The 23,019-nt window shown below is 36.8% G+C and overlaps 1 protein-coding gene across 1 annotated transcript in view; it reads right to left on the minus strand.

Moving 5' to 3' along the window:
- PLXDC2 (plexin domain containing 2) overlaps positions 1-23,019 on the minus strand; it is a 259,049-nt gene that overhangs the window by 35,562 nt on the left and 200,468 nt on the right. Inside the window, exons 8-9 of the mRNA XM_064704157.1 lie at positions 15,654-15,749; positions 14,649-14,730 (exon numbers count right to left, since the gene is read on the minus strand). Coding sequence (XP_064560227.1) covers positions 14,649-14,730; positions 15,654-15,749 — 178 coding nt within the window. The remainder of the gene's footprint in view (positions 1-14,648; positions 14,731-15,653; positions 15,750-23,019) is intronic.

Below are 23,019 nucleotides of genomic sequence, written 5' to 3' on the forward strand. Positions count from 1 at the left end.
AATCCAAGCTGTTATTTTTCAGAAAACAACTGAACATGCATAAGCCTCAATTTTTGTAACTCTGACACAACATTTGAATAGGCAGTAGAAAATAAAGACTCCCACAGGGAATTCCTTCTGCTGAAAGAGGTTAAGAATAAAAGTGGGATAAAAGAAGTAAGTTTTATTTTCAATTTCACTAGAAAGAAAAAGATCAAATTGTGGTTAAAGTGAGACTTGGCAGACTTCTGATTAAAGAAGAATAGGAGGATATTTTCTATAAATTTAACGTCAGTTACAACAATAAAGGAAACATGCTGAAAAGCAGATAAAGAATAAAAAATATGCTTTTGCTAAAGGCTCTGTTTTGAACAGTTAGAAAGAAAAAGATAGTGTAAGAGGAGGACCCTAGAGTCAAATTTATGAGATTATGGTACTGGCATTTCCAACAGAATCAGCAGAAATTTACATCAAATGTGTTGTCTGGGAAGGAACCACTCTGAGATTAGTCCCTCATACTAGATTACAGTTGCCACTGCTTTGACTTTGTGCATTTGTACCTGCACAAAGTGAGTATAAAGAGCTAATAGTAACAGAAGTTAGCTGAGAATTCTGATCCGTTGGCATTGCTGCATGTTTGCCACACAAGTAATTTCTCAGGGTTTGATGCAAACAGCTCTGAAGTACTACTGGATGTACTTTACATTCTGTTTAGTGATCCTAAAAACCACAATTTAGCTCTTCTTTCTAACATGATTGTCTGAACTATTTTCTATCTTTGGACATGCAGCTGACACTGTCTCAGAATTACAGTTATTGTTGCATATCCATTGATTTAGTCTCATTTTAAAAATAAAAACATGAAAGCTGTCTTTGGAGAAAATGTTTCTTTTTTCCACTTTAGAGATAAGGAAACAGAACATAGGAGACATGGAATGATCAGCTGAGATAACACATAATTTGTAACAGAACCTAGAATTAAGCCCAGATTTTCTGAAAACCAGATGAGCATGCACTATTTCACAGCTTCTGTGTTTCCCATAGTACTCACAGACATATGAATGGTAGAATTGGGAATTAAATTGAAAAACATCAAGTCTCAGGTGATGTGTATCAAGGCACAGATCTCATTCACACACTGCCATGCTCTTTTTTATTCTGGTTTATTACTGGGATATTCCTCCTCTTAAAAAACTCACACTGATAACAGTAGATAACAACTAGTAGAGTCCTTGTGACAGGATAAAAATGACCTGGTGCCTGGAGACTGTATGAAAAGGACTGTATGAAAAGGACTGTTCCTGTTATCACACAGGAACCCCAGTAATCATACAGTGTGCACCATGGCTGGCTCAGTACTAGTGGGCAGCAGCATCTGAGCTGCAAGAAGGAGAATTGCAGCAATGGTGTGGTTAGTGCTGGGTTACTGCCCCTGCTGTGTCTCATTCACAGCTCTAAAAAGAGCAAGAACTGAAAGGAAGCAGGAGCTATGACAGGCAAAGGAGGCACAGAGTGCTAAACTCACTCTGCATAATCCAATGCTTATATGCTTATAAAAGTATGTGAATTAGGGCTAAGAAAAACATCCTCTGTTAAAAGTCAGTGAACTCTTCAGAGAGAGGGCAAAACAAGGAAGGACATGAATCATCCTATTACTGGTTATGTTCAAAGCAACTTAAAGTTTAGAAAGCTATTTGTTTCCCAAAATAGTATCTTAATTGTGTCTCATTTTTTATTCTAAAAGCGAGCCCAATTCTGAAGTCAGCATTGAGCAGGACCTGTCATCAAAAGAGATCACAAAAGAATTGCAGAACAGAAGGAGCTCCTCAGTTTCCTAATTAATGGTACATATTGATATTTGTTGTGATATCCAGTGATTTCATTAATGCATTATGATAATGCAGATATTGGAAGAGTTAATAGATTTGAATAGAGAGGGAACTAAAGATGACATTTAAGGAAGTGTATTCATAAAATTTCATTTATTTCCCTAAGCTAAGAATATCCTCTACAAGAACATGTTAGAGAATTCCTGAGTTTACAGGACTGGAAAGACTAAGAAATGTATATACTATAAAAAATCTGAAGACTATGATGGGAAATGGAGCAGTTTCCTTGAGGTCATCCTAATCTCACCTAATCCAAAATTTCTTAATAGACATATGAATTTCAGATTTCTTTAAATAAAAACTTTTGACAAGTGTTTTGTGTTTAGAATATGTAAAATTTAAAATATGCTAAAAAAGGAGACTTTTCATTCATAGTACTTCATTATAGAATGGTATCTAGGAGGCTGTGAGGCAAATATGATCTCAGTGATGCTCAGTTTATACTGAGGAGTAACCCCATAAGAGGTTAGCACTTCTTGAAAGCAATTAAGGCAATTGTGACCATTCTGTCCACACTAGTACAATAACCATGCCCAGAAATGTTCTTTGGCACTGAAGACTGCTGGCACACAATGGCCTGGGCCTGAAGGAGCAAACTCTCTCAACGTTGAAAAGGAGGAGGCTGTGCATTAATAGCCAGCTGGGAATAACTCTTGGAACAGTCCAATTCCTGCATCATGCCTGGGAACTGTTCTGGACAGTGCTCCTGGGCATGGACTGAAATCACACCAGGAAACATCACAACTGTTTTAGGGACACACACAATTGTTTTACAATGCCCAGGAAGCTTCCCAGGATGCGTTTAATTTGTGATACTACGTAAAAAGATACTTTGTATGAGAAGATGAACTATGCTTGTAAAAGTGACTGGGGCTACCATTCTGCATTATATTTCAACAAAAAATGAGAAAAAGAAAATTTGATAAAGTGAAAAACACCTTCATTTAAAAATCTTGGTTGATTCCATTAAAAAACACTTGACTTATTTTATTTATTTATTCCTTGTTTTATTTATTTCCCTTGTAATGAGAACAAAGGAAATTAAGAGTGATCATAAAAAAATGGTGGAAGATAGATTCCTCCATGGTAATGCAGTGGGTTGGAAGCTTATATGAAAGGAAAAAATCTAATACTTCCAAAATAGGAGATTAATGTTCATCCTAAAAATTATCCTAGAGTCAGGTGTGATAATCTGGGCTGCCTGTTTCCACAGATGTGTCCTGAGTTTTGACATTCCTGAAATGCTTTGGTCTCAGTTTCTGTTATTTCACATTTTTTTTTTTAATACTTGAAATAAGGAAAGAAGGAGATCGGTTAAGAAAATTTTATCTAGGTCAACAATTTAGGCTACAATGGGTAGGTGGTATATGGCTTCTGAAATATAGATTCATGAACATTCAAATATTTGATAAAAGTCACCCAGCAAGTAATTTCTTACCATTCTCTGGTAATTTGTAGTTTGGAACTATAAATTAAGTTTATCTCAGACATGAAAGTAAAGAAATCTAGTACCTTGTTCCTCACTAAATTATTCTACTGAGAGGGTCTATGAGACAGAATGAACCTACTACACAATCATTATTTTTACTAATCCGTTTATAGATCTTTTCTATAAAAAAAAATTATCCTAAACTCATAAAACTGGGGTTGGCCAAATTTGTGCAACTTCTAATACACCATTTTTGGGACAGAAAAAAATGTCCAATTTGTTCATCTGTTGTAAGCAGTACAGTTGATTTATTTCAGGCCATTGAAAGAGAAGATAAGATACAGTGCAAAATAGCAGCATCACTGTTCCATGTGTAGCAATGCATAAAAGCATTACCAAATGAGCAATGCTGGATAATGGAACTATCCTGTTATAGTACTATCCTCTCCTTTTTTGATTACAAATTCATTCAGAAATCTAACTAGAAAAACTAGTTAGTTTCATCAGGGGAAGTTCACTTACATATTTGGCTCAGAAACTGCTGTTGTGGGGCCTAAGAGCTCTTGAGAAACTAAGAACCAAATTATGTTTGGGTTTTATTCCCTTTAACTTTCATATTAGAACTTTGAAGTTCTAATATGTCCAAAGTCAAAATATATATCCTGCCATACATGGTTAGAGAAGCGACCCTGAGCTAATTTAGAATCCACTGTTTCCATTAGTGGAAGATGGTCAGCTCACTTAGGACTCTTTCAGTAGCACAGGAATAGTAGTTAGCACGAAATAGTATAAAGAACTATACATAATAGTCAACAAAGAAAGAACTGGATAAAAATATCAGTAGTTTAGCAAATAAAGATAACACTTGCAAATTAATGCTAGTTAAGGAAAAGGTGGCAAATTTCAGAGGTGTGGAAAAGATATAATTTGGGACTTTACACACAACAGGAAATGGAAGAAACAGCCTGAGCATCAAGAAGATAACCTAAGTAGAGCAGAAATGATGCTGTAGACATGATGTTAAATTATCTCATTGTTTTTTGGTACAACACATTATAGTGAGGCAACCAATGAGAAGTTTGTGACCCTGACTGCATTCCTCTGTCTTTGAACATGGGTTCATACAGCAATGTTCCTATCTGAAGATGTCAAAACCTTCTTGAAGCTCTTTCTCTGAATGCAGGTAAAGCAGGTAAAGTTTTTGCCTTATGTGGTAACCTCCCTCTCAGCTTTTTTTAAGCAGTCTTGTGTCCAAGTAACAAACCAAAGTTTTTCTAATTTTTCTCATTTGTGTTATGTATTCATCTATTCATAATCTACCTGTATTTCACATTTCACATCATGTATTATGAAAGTTATCTTACTAACCACTTTGTATTAGAATTTATTTAATACAGTGTTGCTATGCATTTTAATTTGTTATCAGAAAAGTCTGTTTTATTTGAAATTTGAATTTGAATGTTCCTTGCATTCTTTGTATTATACAATTAAATTCCAATAATTATGGAAGATGACCATTTGAGGCATTTATTTGGGAATCAGAAAGTCTATAATGTCTTGTGTAGGAACCCACAAGAGAGAGAGACAGCCTATCACACACAAAATGATGACTACAAGCCTGAGTCAAGTTTCTTGAAATGTCTAGTGTATGTATAAATAACATCATAAAGCATCTGTGGAACCCTTTCAAGGGTGAGTGTCACCTGTCTGCAATCAAATAGGAATTTTTCTGAATTCAAACGTGGCTATGAACAGATGAAAAGGAAACCAAACTGAAAAGAATTTTGGGCTGCAATGGGACTGAATGTGCCATACTTCTGTCAGAAAAAACCTGAAGTTTAATCCCAGAGTAAATACCTCTCTACCCACTGGAATGGCTATCACCCTCAGGATAAACAAACAATGAGGAATTAAATCTGTACTAAGCTCTCTTGTGATTTGAAAGACTTATGACTGGCACAGAAAGTGCAGTTCTAGATATAAATGGTTCATTAAAGACTGAGGTGGGCTTTTTCTTATTGTTCTAATGCAATAAATGAAGAATAAAATATTACTAGTATTTAAAAGAATTGTGGCAAAAGTTTCTAAAGAAAAGAAACTAATTTTCAAGATATTATACCTATTTTTCAAGCTATTATATTACACCTACTGTCATTTTGGTGTCTTAGGTGCATCTGTGAATTTAAACATGGAAATGAAATACAGATGTTGTCATCTTCTTTCCAAATTATTCAGCAAAATTAAGTATTACCTAAGGTATATATAACAGATGTATGTCTTCTATCCCTCCCCTCAATGAGATTTAAGTGTTTAATTGTCCTCTGTATCTTTGGTAGCTACATCCTGAATTTACAGAAAACACCTTAGGAATTTCATATATCTGGTAATAAACAGTACAAGAGAGAGACTTCACAGGAAGGTCTTAGAACAGTCCAGGCAGTGATCCTTTCCATATTAACTGTGATGTCTTGTCCAAGCTGTGTTGCAAAATTGGATATCACAGAAACCTGCACAGTGATTAATGAACAGAGTTTCTCAGCTCCAGAAGACACAGCAACAACTCTGGCAAAGGATGTTATTGTGAACATCTAGTTAGTGAAAACAATCTCAAATTTGGAAAAGCAAATGATATGGTAAGAAACACTTATCTAGAATATTAACAGTGTGAGTGAGGTGTCTTAAATTGATCACTGTGTTTACACCTAGATTAAAAATCTTCAAAATGTTTCCCCATCTTCAGGTTCAGGATATAATAGAACATATTGTAACAAATACTAGAATTTCATATTAATGAGAATTGTAGCAATCTTCTGCTCCTTTTCTAGAAATAATTTAAAGTTCTATGACCCAGTCTTGAACTTAAAAATTTGCATCAATTATAAGCATAACTGCTGTCCTCATGCTGTTCTGAGTTATGCAGAAAAACAAAGCAAGGTATGCATGTATGTGACTAATGATGGGACTGCAAGAAGACTGGCTATTTCTTGTGTGAAAGCAAGATTCAAATTCCCTTAGTTAGATATCAAATCTATTAATGTTAGGATCAGGGTAATTTTATGGAGCTGCTGAGAATTTTATGGAGCTGCTGCAGAACAATGTGGGGAGAAAAGAAGCTTGGGGAATGAATGGGCTGGTCTTGCACTGACTTGTATGAAGCCCCTGAAGGCTGGTGCATGTTCACTGGGTTTCTGCTCAGAGACTGAGCTTTTTAGGTTTATTAGGATTATCATAGGAATTATTCAAGACAATTTGTGCTGGAGGGAATTACAGAAATTCCACAACAATTTGACTGACTCCAGCTACTATCAAATTCCACCAATTTACAAAAAAATGTAGAAAGGCTAGTAATCTGCTATTTATCCATGTGAGATTCTCAGTGAATTGCAAATTCCTCTGGCTGCAGGCTAACCTTCAACAAAAACATTTTGTGAGCTCAGGATCACCTACATTCCTTAACAGTACTTTCCAATGTACTGTTATGTACATTTTAGTGGTATGTACCATTATTACAATTTTTAAAGTGTACCATTACTATTTACCATTACTTTTAAGTGTACCTACAGCATCACTGAGGTTAATGCTCTCTTCTTACAGAACTGTCATCCCACTTGAGAATATCTATTACTACAATCTTGTGAGGCTTTTTTCATCAAACAATACCCTCACTGAGCTCATTCTGATTTGAGAAAATGCTTTGTTCATTAAACACTTTTGTGCCACTGTCTTTTCTTGCTTTAGTCCCATCAGGCTTACCATGCATACAAAATTCTTAATTATTGAATGCTAATTTCCTAACAGTTTCTTGCAGTGCATGAGGGCAAATTAGCTTGTCAAATTAAAAGCAAGACCTTGGAAAATATTTGAAGAAGTTGGGTGTGGAGCAATTTTCTGCTCAAGAAAGTACAGATCTACTTATTGTATTGCTCGTATCAGTAATGCATCAGGGCTGACAAATTTACACATTCATTCCTGATACATTTGTTGCACTTGAATAGAAAGATCAATTGCTCTCTCAATACAGCTTTTGAAATAAAAGAAAAATATGCTGCATTTTAGAACAAACTCTGACAAAGGGCCATACTTTCTGATTCTCTGCTATATGCTGCTTCATAATTGGAAAAGAAACTGTATGAAAGTTAGAAAACCATTACTTCCATTACTTTTCAGTTATCTTAGAATAAATGTGACCTAATTGAACAATCTGATTGTTAAGACCTGTGTGTTAGGACTCAGCTATATTTTCACAGAAAACCCCTCCAGCTGTAGTGGCATCACACAAACATCCAGAATCTGGGCACATTTCTTTTGCTTTGTCTGAAGCAGGGGTATGATCAGAAAATTCATGAAGTCAGACACATTGGTAGAATGAAATATATTTAACAGAACACACTATGTATTAAACCTCTAGCCCTTCAAAAGCACCTAAAAGGAGATTTTCCTTGTAATTTGTATATGAAACTATTACATTGATTGGATTATATATGCTCCCTCTGGTGGTTTACTTAATGCATAGAAATGCCTTTTTTTTGTGTTTGTATTTCAATAGCTAAGGTACTGCAACCAATTTAATAATAACAGCACACTACTGTCAGTTAAATAGTGTTTGGATAAAAAAAGCCTGAGTATAAACCAGCCAGTCCTCCTCCCATCTTTTAATTTGTGACTGAACTATGAAATATTCCTAAAGCAACCAAAAAATCCAAAACCAAAACTAAACCCACAATCCTTAAAACTTCAAGTAGTTAAAATAAGGAAGTATTTAAAAGTGAGCACTTTGAACCAACCTTTATGATGGAGTGCTAACATCAGTGGAGAAGGCAAGCTCAGTGGATGTCGCCTATCTGGAATTCTGTAAGGCCTCTGGCACAGTTGCTCACAACACCCCTCTCTAAACTGGAGACATTCAGATTTGGTGGTTGGATGGTGTGGTGGATGAGGAACTGGTGAGATGTTTGCATCCATAAAGTAGTGGCCAAAGGATCAATGTCACAGCAGAGATTGGTGACAAGAGATTCCTCAAGGGACTGTGCTGGGACCAGCGCTGCTCAATGTCTTCATCAATGGCACAGATAATGGGACTGAGGGCACCCTCAGCAGGTTTGCAGATGACACCAAGCTGAGGGATAGTGTGGTTTGCCTTTCCCTGCTCTTTAGTGGAATCTACAACCCTTGTTGTGGTGTAAAAGCTGAGGAAAATGTAGATATCAAACAATAAGCTATGTGTTTCTTATTTGGATTTAATTATTTGCTTTCATAAATCCAGAGGCTTCTCTAGTCAGATAGCATAGTAATTATGTTTATGGTTTTATAAATTCTGTAGGGAAGGAGTTTTGCTCAGCTGATAAATATTTTAGGTTACATAAAAATGTTACTTATAAATACTATAATGTTTGAGTAAACACTTTTTAAAATGAGATCAGGTCTTGCCAATTGGGATATAAACATCAACAAACAAAAAACATTATCCTTTTCTTCTACCTGATTCTAAAAATTTCCAGACATGAACTCACATTTGAAAATTAACCAAACGAAAATTAACCAATTTCCTTCTAAAGGAAGAAGAATGAACAAGACATTTCAAACTTTTCCAGAAGTTCAGACCACAAGTAATAGGAATTCTTTTTTCTCAGTTACTATAAGGGCACCATGGAAAACTGTCACTTCATATTTCAAATATAACATGTTTTCTTAAAAAATGCAGGTGCCTAAAGAGTCTTCCTTCCCTGCTTTCCAGCTAATCAGCATGGAATGCAAAACAAATTGTTTCTTTATTACGAGCTTAGATGGGAATAGTGATTATCATAATAAAAGATTAGAAGTATCAAGCCTTAAATCACATTATTGCTGCTATTCCCAGACACATTTCTGATTTTTCACTTTGCGCAGAACACATTCCATAAACCCCAGCTATAACTAGAGCTATTGCTGGCACACAGGACTATGCATTGAAGTGAAATACACCACAAATGGGATTATTTCAATTTTTTTTACCTCAGAATTGCTTTAAGAGTATAAGACGCTTTGGGAGCTGTGCATACACACAAGGGCAGTATGACTCCCTAAAGCCCATGGAGTGCCCTGCCTCATCACGGCACTCATAAACTGGTATGATTTCAAACCACATTACTCAAAACATACTCTGGAAAACAGAGACTTTTAAGGATAAGAGTGCAAAATGTCACTTATTTTTTCAGACCAAGGGAAGTCCCCAGCAGGGCTGTCTGGAGAGCAGTGCCAGGAGCTAATCCTGGGTCTCCAGGCAGCCAGTGGCTGAGGGGAATGGAGCTGGTCTGAGCTGGAGACATGCAAGAAAGTGCCCAGGCTCACACACCTCCACAACTAATGGGCCATTCTTCTTGACATGTTTTCAGAGGATCAATGTTCACTTATGTCCTGCGCCTCTGGGGGTTCTCTGTCAGGGCAGTGTCACCCTTACTGAGTAGAGAAGCTTCGTGGGGCTCCCATGGGGCATTTCACTGCTCAGCCCTGTTTAGACTCATCTGAAGATTTTTTTCTCATACAAAGTGTTGGGAGTCTTAAAAATTTTGTGGTTCTGGACACTTATGTAGAGAATTTGGTAAAAAGCTACTTTTAGTACTTCTCTCCTATTCTGCGTAACTTCCCTTGAAAACCCAAGTGAGTCTGCCAGCAAAGCATCCTTGTGGATCCAGCTGTTAGCCTTTTGGGTACCCTTGGCATAAGGCAGACAGTTTTGAGGATTAAAAATTGGAATATATGTTCCAACAGTGACAGCCGAGTAAAGCTATAATCTAAACTGTTTACAGCTCCTGCCCTTAGTACTGCAGCCCTCCAGTTCCCTTATCTTCAATGTAGGAGTGATGGTACCACACCAAGCCTGACTGATGTTGCAGGTACTGGGAGCTGCTTTTGTCCTGTATTGATGAAGTGAAGCACGAGACATTGATAGCCCAAGTCTCAGGATGCACAGACTGAAAGAATGTGCTCTGAAATATCAGTTTCATTTCACTGCCCAAATGTGAGATTTTCCTGAAGTTAATAAAAATAAAAGCATCAGTATCTAAGGAATCTTTAATTATTGGACAATCAACTTCAAATATTTTCAAGGGAACCCACTATTTCAGTATATGCAAGCAGGTTTTACAAACTGAAGCTATAGAATAACAGCAAGGTGGTCTTAAAACTGTCAAAAACTTTTCTAGAAAATGACATCTCTAATGTGCAGGCTATACCAAGTGCCTAGAGTATATAAACATTTTCAGATGCATAAGAAGATGATGTAAACAAATCTAACACTAATGAATTCTCCCAGTTTTTACATGTCAGGAAGTTAGAGATAATGAAAGGCAAATGATCCACGTTTCAGCCACTGGAGACCTCCATGGGACAGATGCTAAAGTGTTTTAGGCATTCTATAGGCATGGATACTTGTGCTGGAGAAAGTTAGAATACCATCTCAGCTTACATATTTATAGTTAATCTCCTTTGAAGAGTTTTACTCATGAAACAGTTATGAAATATACATAGTTCCAACAGAAATTAGCTCCTAGGGGGATCCTCCATCTGCTGAAGTCAAAGGAAAATGATGCTTCAGTCATGGTAAAGTAGTGTGACACACATCATATTGGATTTCAGACAGGATGGTTTTATGACCCCCTATGAAGGAGCTAATGGTGATTTAAGCTTGTAGAGAGTGCAGGAATGGAAGATTTGGCCCTCAGTCACATCCAAAATGAACCTGCCTCTCCAACCATTGCACAGCTTCCACAGCAGCTGGGTTGAGGTTACAGGTAGGAAACAACCTACTGCTGTAGGATAAAGCAATTTTCATTCCAACAGAGATTGCCCACAGGGGGGAGTAAAGTTTTCTGCAATGGTCACACTGGTCAGTTTTCTTTGTGCAGTTAAAGGTTTTACATAAAGTTTTGGAGGTTTTCCCCCAAAACTGCACTTTGCTGTGTGAATGATTCAATATATGGATTAAATCTAATGCAAGGAAAGAAATTAGATGCAAGATGGTGCTCCTGGTAGTAACATTTCTCTGGCTAAATGGGGTAATAAGTACCTGAGAAAAAAAGTTGTGTTTTCCAATGGATATGTATAGGCTTGTTAACCACATGGAAATCTGTCTGCTTGAGAATATCTCACTTTAGAGCACCACAGTACTACTGTGGCACCACAGAAAAACATCTCTGTGTGTTCCAGGCATATCTGAGCCTCACTACCCACCAGTGCCCTCAGAAGCAAACAAAAATCCTCCCTCTGCACAAATCTGAGCGCTAGGTTTGTTGGGAGATTATTGGTACATTGAAAATCCACCACTGCCAGTTCAAGCCTTCTTCAGGCTTTTGCAACAAAGGCTAATTGGCTTCCCCACTCTGGGATTTGCCAACAGACAGGAGAGGCAGTCTTGGCTCTTCATTTCTTGGACCAGTGTGTCCAGTCAGATTTGCAACTGAGAAGCATTACTCAGGCATTGTTCCTAAGCATTCCTCCTACTTCAAAAAACCCTATGAGCACACATTTGAAAGTGGACTGTAAATATTAATTTCTTTATCCTTTAGGCACTTCTGAAATGTCTAAGTTAATACTTCATGGAATTCTTTGCCCTTGGTTTTTTAGTCTGATTTTATCCTAGGGAAGCAGAGCAATGTATATCATAACAGGAGATAAAAGTCTCCACTGATTTACAAGACTGGTGAGTGAAGAGCAGTGACATACAGAAAAAGCTGAAGGACTGTGAGGTAGGAATCAACAACTTTCCATCCTTTATGATTTTTAGCCAGGCTATTAGATTTTCTTGTTGAGGAAATGCTTCCTAATCACATGCAAAAAGAACATTTTAACAGAGCAAATTTATTTCTGAGGGGAAAAAACCCATAGTGGGGTACTGAAGCAAATGATTCTGAGCACTCTTCTTTGAACTAGACATTGCCACTGAGAATGGAATAAGATTTTTTAATTTTTTATTTCTTGAAAATGATTAGTCATGCTGAGAAAGTGAAGGGTAAAGGAAGAGAGGCACTAGACTACAAGTCCTGAGAGTGTATGCAAAACTGGCAGAAAATTTTCAAAGCTGAGACAGAATGATTCCTCATCCCAATAATCTGCAGTGTAAGCAAATAAATATTCAGTTTTCACATTTTGGAAAGCAAGTTGCCTCTTTTCACAAAATATTTAACCATTTATTATTTCAGATCTCTTTCTCCACAGAGATGAAATAGTTGAAGCTGCTCATTTCAGAAACTAGAGATGAGTGGCCAAGAAAGACAAAGAGGCCTGAAGAAGACACCCACCAAAGCCATGTTTCCAGAGGAAACAGGAAACTAGCAGATTAGGTGTAAAATCCTGTAAAAGGTGTTCTGGGGGACTGGACCACAGCCTCTGTGGTCAAGTCCTAGATGAAGAGAGTCCTGAAAAAAACCAGCCTGATCTAACAGCTGGCCTTGCTTTGAGTGGGAGGTAAGTCTGGATTTTCCATTTTGAGCTATTTTATGACTCTATACAAAATTCTCCATTTTCTAAAACCTGAATGAATACTGTTCATTCTGACATATAAAAATTGTATGGTATGACTTTTTTAATACTACTGAAATTCCTAAGTAGAAGTGTATTCTTAGTTCCCTTTTCAGTATCCATTCTTTTTCTATTGAATCTTCTCCAGTTCCTGCTTTTGCTGGTGGTCAAACAATGCCCAAAGACAACCTGTATGAAGTGACAGTCTCACTACTGTCAGTAATGGCCTAATTAATAGCAATAAAGCTACTCAATGTACCTGCTGCATCTTCTCAAAAGCACAGCCATGCTGCAGAGTGGAGACAGCTGTTTTTGGGAAACAGTACAGGACTACTTCACAGCAGGCTCATCTTTGATCTCCACATGCAAAAAAAAATCAACTTTTTCTTCATTCAAACTTTAATTGAATAGAAATAAATGTGTTCAGACTGTTTGTTTTTCAGCAGTAAATTACACCTTGCCAGCTGTGAGGGAACAGCCACAAATGCTCCCAAATGAGCAGAAGGAAACACAGTGTGGCTACATGACTGGTTCTGCTTCTGCAGAAGGATAAAACAGTTCTCCACAGTGAATTTGTTCCTCAGTGAGCAAAATATATTTCTCAGCAATGTCAGAACTCAGGAAACTCAGGTGTTTGCAAACTAGAGGAAAACAAAAAGGATCTGAAAGTTTCTGCACCTGCTCTTTACACGAAGTCTGGATTTTACAATGTAAGGGAGTTTATCCAAACAAAAAGGAGAACACTGGCCACAAAGCAACAGACCCAGCTCAAACCAAAGCCAACAGAAATTCAGTGCTACAGCATCTATTGATGGAAGGAGAATGAAGCAATGCTGAAAGAAAGGATTTGGCTAAAGCAACCAAGAACTGTTCATGCTTGCTTGGAACAGTTTTCTAGAAGTAATGCTACTCTTCAATATGTTTTCTATGTTTAAGTGACTTACTACAGGAGTTGCAGCTTAAGAAAACATTATAAAAAATGACCCAAAATTTCTAATTCTGTGCTTTGTTCTTCAGCTATTTACCAGTTCTTCAACATGGTGTCAAAATATTGCACTATTTTAGAATGTTAATTACTTTTTCTTGTTTCAGTGTACATCAGTTTCATACAAAGTATTTCTAAACCCAGTCACTAGAGCTGGAGAGCACAGCAACAATGAATGTCCATTATGATACTGCATTTTGTTTCAGAGAAGTGGCATGAAATTCATCATTATGGTCAGTGAAGGTCAGTGAGTGAAAAACTTTTTGAGAAGCTGCAGTTGCAGAGTTTCCATTTTGCTGGCTGTGCTTCAGCTGCTCCACAGTCTGAATCACTCCTGCCATGGACTTGGCTGTCCTGGTCCCTTGTGTCACTGAGAGCCTGAGGAGACCCAATGCACCCACCAAGTGCAATGACAGGTTAAAAAGGAAAGGACTCTTGACTTTTTGGAGGTGTTGGTCTCCCTGCTGCTAACAAGGAAGTTTTTACAGCTATATTAACACCTTGCATCTGCATGGGGTTAAATTATTTTTGATGAAGCCAATGATGTAGGGAGAAAATATGATTTTTATTATGACATCTCCTTCTTTTTCTACTTCAAAAGGATTTTAAAGTATGACTGAAGAAAAAAGAACAAGGGCTTAACTCCTGAGTCAACTATTTTGACTATTCTTGCCTAATTGTTGAAGTGAAATGAGACAATGATGAGCTGCCAGTGATCACACTTGAGATTTATGTTCATGTGAATGCATATATATAAACACAAATGTAACAACTTTTAATGCTGAATAACCTGCAGGCAATGGTTTTGGATAGCCTTTGAGCACAGCTCCATATCCACACACATAAAAAGGAAAGAAATTATTTTCTCTACCTTTGGAGTTTACTGCACCAGCTGCAGTTGAAACCAATCTGGGCAGTGACACAGGGACCACAGCTGGTAAACTGGAGACAAGCTGGGATGTAGATAAACATAAATTATTTCTTTAGTCTCATATATGTTTCACATAAAAAACACAAAAGAAGAATATATTTTCTGATAATACATATTTAGGAAGTCAACAGGTTCAACCATATCTAAAATAAGACCCTGAACCCAGCCTGTTATAATGCTTTGCACAATTGTGTACACAAAAGTACATTTGATCTGTGGTATTCCATTTGTATTCCATTTGTAAATGCATTCCTACTTCCACACCTGTTCATTCAGCTTTGTTCCTAAATTTTTATCTTTTTGCTCAATATTAAGTATTTCCTTAAATCTCTTTCTTCTCTGGCTGTTCTTTGGTGCTGCTAACACTCAGACATAAGCAGATAATGAGACTGACATATAAACGTGCAAGAACTAAACCTGAATTTAAGAAAAGGAAAAATAGATGTTTCTACTATTTTTACAATAGTACAGCTGGCATTTTAAACCCCAAGATTTCTAAGCAATGTAGTTTTACCTTTGAAAAAAGAGCCTGATGAACTGCAAAATATTTGAAGCCATTTGTTTGGGGATATGCCTTCGTGATGTGATGCACAGTACACAGAAGAATTCATGTTTGCATTGCAAGCATGAAAACTGTTCTTTCTTTTTTTCTTGAGGAAATGTATTTAAAGGCAATATAATCATTCTTCTGAAAAAATTATTTGGTACAAATTTCATTCAAAACCTACTGGGAGCTATGTATCTATAAACTAACTTGAGACACACGAGAATGGACTGGATAATGCATCATCCATTCGGGAATCTAGGAGAGGATAAATGAATCTGTTTGTGATTCCAAGTCCACAGATAAAACAAAATATTTGAAATTGTATATGTGTTGCTGGGAGGGAGAGGGAGATAGATGATTTCAAGATCTGGCTCCTGCTTATGTAATGTTTTACTTACTTGGAAGTGGTATCATTTCAACAGCTGAGAGATTGGTAATCTTTGACATCTGTAGCTCCACCCTGTGGTATTCATAAATTGTTCTTCTGCGGACATCTGACAGGAAAGAAAAAAATAAGAAAAATATTTTCTTATTTTGCAGTCTTCAGATTGTGAAAAATAGTGGATGTACTAAATGCACACTGTTCCTTAGATACACATATGGCAACTATTTTTCTCAAGAATATATTTTTAACTTTGAATATCACAAAATAACAAGTAAAGATAGATGGAGAATTTTTCAGTGGAGAAACCCTCAGAACTGACAGAAAAGGAACTTCTCCTGGAAAAGAATGATGAAAATCCTGAGTGTGCTCTCAAGCATCTTAGTCAATGATCTGGGCAGAAATTCTAGAGAGTATACTGTCAGACATTTTAAGGTGAATTTCAAATACACCCTTGCTTTCCTAAGACATTTTTCTCACCTTATAGATTTGAGAGAAATGCTTTATATGCTCACTTTGTCAGTTCTTGCCAAAATGGGCAAACAAAACTTAATTGCTTAATCAAATTTGTTAGCTACAAGATGGCTCACATCTAAGTGGTACTAGAGTATATTTTGATATTGTAGCATATTAGAGAAGACAATCTTCCTAAACAGCCATAGTGCATAATCTTTACACAGGCTGACTGCACCTGTTTCTCAAAGCAGAAATTCAATATAGTCAATGTACTGTTCTGAAGGGCTTTGAACTCACAAGCAACTGTAAGACCCAAGCACAAGATAAACATTAAAAAATCACACACTACTTGCCAGAACAATATCCTGTAATGTGCTCTGAAAATTCCAGATTCTATATATACAGTTGAAATATAGACTGGCAAGCTTGTATATTTGAAAATCAAAAGAACAACCTATATTCCAATCTGACATAAAAATGACAGCTTTCTGGGGCGCTGGTTTAATATTTATGTTCTTTTTGAAGGTCTGTTAAACTAACTGAAATCAGAGCTAAACACAATCACTGACCCTCTGCAGTCATTCCAGAGAGGAATTAAAGGTTACATACAAAGGACTAACAGATTATCCATGCCAAGGACCAGTCTTAGTCTACATGTAACAGAAGAAAAGGGACTTGTTGACAGTCACAAACTCAGACTTTGGATGTCTTCTATGCTGCCAGCCCCGTATGGATTAGAGCACACCTTGTTGCTTGAGGAAGCAGCTTCTCTGCCTTCTCTTACCTCATCTCAGGGACAAGTAGGCAGTATCTCACTTTCAGATAGTAATATTTCTGTTTAGCTCCAAATCAGCACCATTTCCAACCACTTCTTGCAATTTATTTGAAGTTTTGCTATGAGTTCACCCCTCCTGGTAGCAGAATTCTCTTTCAGTATGAAATGAACCTATATTGAGCTAGTTTTATGTGCTACCTACAAAGTCATTCTGACTAGCTAAAAGACAGATATGGGCACGTGCCAAAGTTTACCCCAATAAATGCCTTAACTCTGTCCTTCAGATCTACTGGAGAGAAAATGTTTTCAAGACCAAGCTAATTATCTGTGGGGATGGGGACAATCTCTTGCCAGCTGCAAGAGGTTTATGCTCACAGGATGGTCAGTCTCCTAAAAGCCCAATCAAAGAGATTGTAAAATGCCTTTAAAATGAGCTCCTGCCAATGCTGAAGGCTGTAATTTAATTTGTTTCCACAGAAATCTTTAACATTCTGTCAAAAAAAAAAAAAAAACCAAAAAAAACCAGGTGAATGTGAATACATAAATTAAAATTCTGGGTGTCAACACTTTATTTGAACTGCATCTCATTTGTACTGGTACAGACTAGTACACTATAATCCTGTTAATGCTGAATCTCTCCTTACAGATTCCTCACAGGGCTTACAAGAAATAAGGAGCTTCTGGCTTTCCAAAGACTCAGTAAGAATCAGAGATTCAGGGCATAGATACTTTTACCTCACCCAGTGCATGAAATTTCTGAAAAACACTACTTTTAAGAGAATTAAGCATGTTGTATTAAAAAAAAATCTAATCATGCATATTTCAGCATGACTGTTTATTCCATTAAATCCCATTGCCTGAGAGACTCAAATTTGATCTTTTTCTTCACAAAGATAACTGTGTCAACCACAGGTGGTAAGTTTGCATATGAGGCATCTATCTAATGTAAGAAACTAAGCACAGAGAGGTATTTGCATAGTCACCTTCTAACATCTTTGTATATTCTTGCAGACAGGTGGCTGGAATCGTGAGCATTCAAATTTATCTGCCTGACCAGGCTAGAAAAACATGCAGGGCTTGATTATTTTGAAAGTATGACAGAAACTTACCATGCTTAGATCTTCAAAATGCACTTTTCTCTCCCTATTTTGAATTGTGAGCTGGTTTCTCTTAACAAAGTTGGCTAAAAAACCCTAAACTCAACAGGATGAACAGGAAAATGAATACTCTTCCCTCATGCTTTCCCCCTGACCTCTTCACACACTCCTGCTTCAACCCAGCACAGACATTGCAATTTCCCTCAGGTGGAATTTGTTCTTTGTCTTATGCTGTCTATTTATCTCTTTAACAAAAAAGAACTAGTGCACAATCACAAAGAGCTTATGAGCTCATGTATGCCTCAGTGCAGACCTTAACATGACAAGAACTAGTTAAATAATTTGATGCAGTAACAGATCAATATTCAAGCATCATGTGCAGGTATTTTGCTACAAAGAAATGTTACATCAGGTCTAGCAGGAAAAAGAAGAAAGGAAAAGGACTTTTCTATGCTTTTGAAATACCATTTCTGGTTCTGAATTTCAGTAAATATGTGTATGTTCTTTTCCTAGTCATGAAAATATTTTACATTTCCACAAGTCTGGGTTTCTCAAAAACACTTTTTACGAAATGCTATAAAGTTTAATATATTCTTTAATAACTGACTATATTTTTTTACACTTAGTTTAATTCACAGTATGATTCAGATTGTTTTTTGGTTTGTTTTCATGGCATGTACTTGTGCTATCTTTGAACACAGGCCAAAGGTACAGTCCCAGCAGAAAAACCTGAAGAAAACACCAGCTACCTGAGGTGAGAACACATTCCTCATTGACTGAGAAAGATAACATGGGGGTCAGAAGGCCATTTGAAAGAATTCTTTCAGGGGATTAAGCAACAAATTGGTAAATTATAGATGTGCAAGACTCTGCTGTGACAAAATAATTCTATATAGTTTTATCACAGTAGTATTAAATTTAATAATTCTATATATAAGTATTCTTTGAAACAGAACTGGAAGAGTTGACTAAAGGTACTCAATAGGGAGAGTACTCTGGGGAGGGAGCAGTACCAGGAGAGCACCAATGATTTCTTAACATGTCTGAAGGGTCAGTAGTTCATAACAAACTATTCAAAATATGTGGCTGACAAATGCATAATCTCTCTGTATCTTTTCCATTACATAATCACTGCTTTTCCTCATACACCATTCCTCAGTTAAAAACTGCAATACAGTGAAAGGTGAAAATACTGGAGAAGTCATTCTGAGTTTGGAAATTATATGTTCACACAAATAAAGACTTTTTCCAGTGGAAGATTTCAAGGGAATTTGGATTGGCCATATACCCAGAAATAACTGCTAAACAAGACCATATGTATTCATGCAGCTGTACTTTCACTTTTAAGTCTTGCTGATAGAGAAAACACAAATGGTAAGAGGGTTCATTTGATTATGCAGAAGTCAATTTGAAGTAAACAATTTATGACACATATCCAACAAGCTGCAAGCAATCTGTGGAAAATATAAGGCATAGAGAAGGGAGGGGCACAGCTGCTGTATTATACAGCTACTGACTTTGCTTGACAGAGACGTTGTTTGACATTACTAGCTGAATAAAACCTGTCAGCCTGGTATATCTGATTGCTGTCACCACAAAAGGTAAAGGAATTAGGATGTCAAAGTGTCTGTTCTTTAACAGCTTTATATTGCTAAACTTATCAATATTTACTAATTAATTTTTGAGGCACTGACACTGGGACTAAAAACTAATGCCTGTAATCCAAACCCCTCTGCAATTGCTCCTCTGAATATAACACACATCTAAATCTAGATAACAATTCAGATTCTCTAATTGTATTAATTTTATCATTCTCACAAAAATTACTAAAAATATCCTTTTAAACCTGGGAGCTGCACCTCAAATCTGTGAACAAGCAAACCATTGAAGTAGGCTCTGAAAACATCTTTATGAACAATGTACTAAGAGATGTTCTGCCGCAATGCTCTGCACCTACCACAGATGATTTACTTTGAAACTCTCCATGTCCTTCCAGGTTTGCCCCAATACCTGTTGCCAGCTAAAAACCCTTAGTACAGGATCTAGGTGTGAAAAACTTGCTTTATTTCCTAATCCCACCCCGCATCAAACCGCCTCACTCTGAGATCTGTCAGTGGCCGTTATGAGAATATTTTAAATTTTGACCAACTTGTACCAGTCCTGGCAGTATTGTCATGCTACAAAAGATCAACAGCATGCTCCTGAATCAGATATCTAGTGCAAGGAACCCAGCTACCTGGATAAACCTTTCTGGACCAGCAGACAAACATTCATGGCTGGAGCAGCTGGCTCTGTGGGATTAGTTACACTAGTGAAAAGGAGAATAAATACTATGATTTTAGAGTGATAACTTTGGGGCCCATTTTGCACAGAGGTAAATGATAACACTGCCAGTAAGGCAGCAGGAAATCAGACTTGATTTCCCAAGTGGTGCTGCACTTTTATATAATAGATATCAGAGCATAAATGGCTAGTGGTCTTTTACCCTTCATGTTCTTTCAGGGGCTTCACTGCTGTAAACAAAGTGGTGAGACATCCTGAGCAAACATTTACAACATGCAGAGTTGTCACTCAATTATATGCTTGAGTTACACTACATATTGAGTGACACTAATTGCACTGAAACTGGAATATTACTAACACACAGCTCAGCTACAATTTCATTTCTGTACACAGTGTTGTTGAATAATTTCAATGTGATTAAATGTTAAGTTGTCAAGGCATGGATTTCCTAAAAGAGCTGCATCTAATACAGTAGATGCCAAAATCACAGAGAAGTATGTCTCATTGTGGAGACAGACCTACAACCCATTTTCTCTTTGTGCAAGACTGTAATTCACTTGTGTAGATCCCCTGAATCTGGCACTCTCTCATTTCCCAGTGTATTTCATGATTTTGTGGAAAACAAACACAATATGGGAAGGCTCTCTGGTGGGGTTTTCATTACTAAAATACAAAAGTGGGTTGCAGGAAATGCTTTTTCATTTCTTCTTCTTGCACAACAAAAAGCTAATTGAAAGACAATAGGGAAGAGCTCTGAAACAAGGGAGAGAAACACACTAACCCTGAATGAGAGAAAAAACAGAGGGAAAGAAAGACGGTCATCAAGGTAAAGGGATCTCTTCGGAGTCTGCAGAAGGGAGAGCAAAGGACACCACAGGCAAGCGAAAGAAGGACCAAGAACAGAATAACAAGGATGGCAGAGAAATAAACAAGAAATGAAGGGGAGCTGTTTGGAGAAGGTGGGCAAGGAACAAAGGTCCTGAAGTAGTGAAGATGTTTAAAAAAGTCTTGCTGGAGGAAAATGTAAAGCTCCCAGCTTTGTCATCACCAGTCATGTTTCTAGCTGGAAGACATCCATGAAACTCTCACTGTGTTTGTTACAAGAGGAAAAATAGTTGGTGTGCAAGTGTTCAACACATCTGAAGAAGAAGAAATCAGGATGGTCACTCTTACTTACACATCAGAACCAGAGTTCCAGAGCCTGGAACTTCATTTGAATTACCTGGAAAGAGCTAAAACTTTTCCTCTGAAATTAATCAAAGGACCTAGTTTGCCATTTTGTCATAAAAATCTCAGAATCATCAGGTTAACCTTGGTGTCAAACAGAAATTTACTTCCCTTAACTAAACACCTCTAGAGTATATACAGGCATATCTATATCTAGATATAAAATAGTTGCTAATCTGCAATAATATAATTATAGGTGGAATATAAAGACATGGTCTATAAGCAAGAGGTAGTAGCAGATCAAGGAAATATTTATTAAAAAAAAAAAAAACACAACAAAAAACCAAACAGATATAAAGCCACTTGCCAAAAATCTCCTATCTCCATGTTTTAACTCTTAAAAGATAAGGTGAACAAGTGTATGTGCCTGTGTGCTTTTAGGGGCAGATAAAAGGGGTATTACTGCAAAGACTTTCTATGAAGAAGTATATTAACAAAAATAGGTATAATATTTTCAAGTTCCTCCTTCTAAAAAAAGTTCAGAAAAATCTTTCCTTTTAGCCCTTGGCTCTTCAAGACTTTACAGAACTGATTAAAATGCACTTTTGAAATGAAATGGCTGATCAAAAAGCATGTTTTCTCTTCCCAGAATGAAATAGGTTTGCCTGGCTTTTGAACTCATCTTTCAGAAGTATTAAAAAAGTTATTACCAACATTTTGGACAGTATATCTGAAAAAAAAATCTGATAAATAGATAGCTTTAAATCTTCTGGAATTATTTTAATAAACTAGGTCCATTATACTGACATTTTAGAATACTGAGCATACAGAAGGCACCAAAGATTTTCAGCATTTTTAAAAATTGAGGGGATATATTTGCTCAAACAGGCTTGCGTTGCTCTTAGTGTCTCTTTCCTTTTCAAATCACAATATATACAAAAACAACTGACAGAGCTCAAACAAGGACCAGTAGAGTTTGGGGTGGTTTATTTGCATTATTTGAGGGGGAAGATTTTTGGCTTTTTTTCTCTTTTTAATAACTAGCCATGGACATGAAAGGAGACTGGGTTCTTTTGATGGAAAAATCTTTGATAAAGTGGCAAGGTAGAACTAGTAGTTATACTTTGCCTTCTCTTGGGACAAGCAACAATTTATATTCTTCCATTGTCTTAAGAAGCCAACAAATACAGTAAAATAACAATCCTACCATATCATTTTTTCAGTAACTGACTAGAGCCATAGTTGATTTAATACCTCTGAAAAACAAGAATTCAAGAACATGCATATTTTAGGAGCATCTGATACTGGCTTTCTATGGGCCAACATTATTCACCAGCTCTGTCAAGGTGCTATTATATTGCCTGGACACATCAATATAAACCTATTTCATTGAGCACACAATTCAGCTTCAGGAAAATCTACAGTGAAATGACGGTTCCCTTGATTAATATTAGCTCTAGTGTAAGCTGCAATCTAGCAAAAATAATCATGAATTACCACCGTCCACAGAAGTGGTAGTTAGGGGCAAGAGTGATGCATTGTAAACAGCAATACATTAATAATGCTCTCAAAACTACTTTAGCAGTGGCACATTTTATACTCCT

Source organism: Zonotrichia leucophrys, chromosome 2 (genome assembly GCF_028769735.1).
Source record: "Zonotrichia leucophrys gambelii isolate GWCS_2022_RI chromosome 2, RI_Zleu_2.0, whole genome shotgun sequence".
NCBI lineage: Eukaryota > Metazoa > Chordata > Aves > Passeriformes > Passerellidae > Zonotrichia > Zonotrichia leucophrys.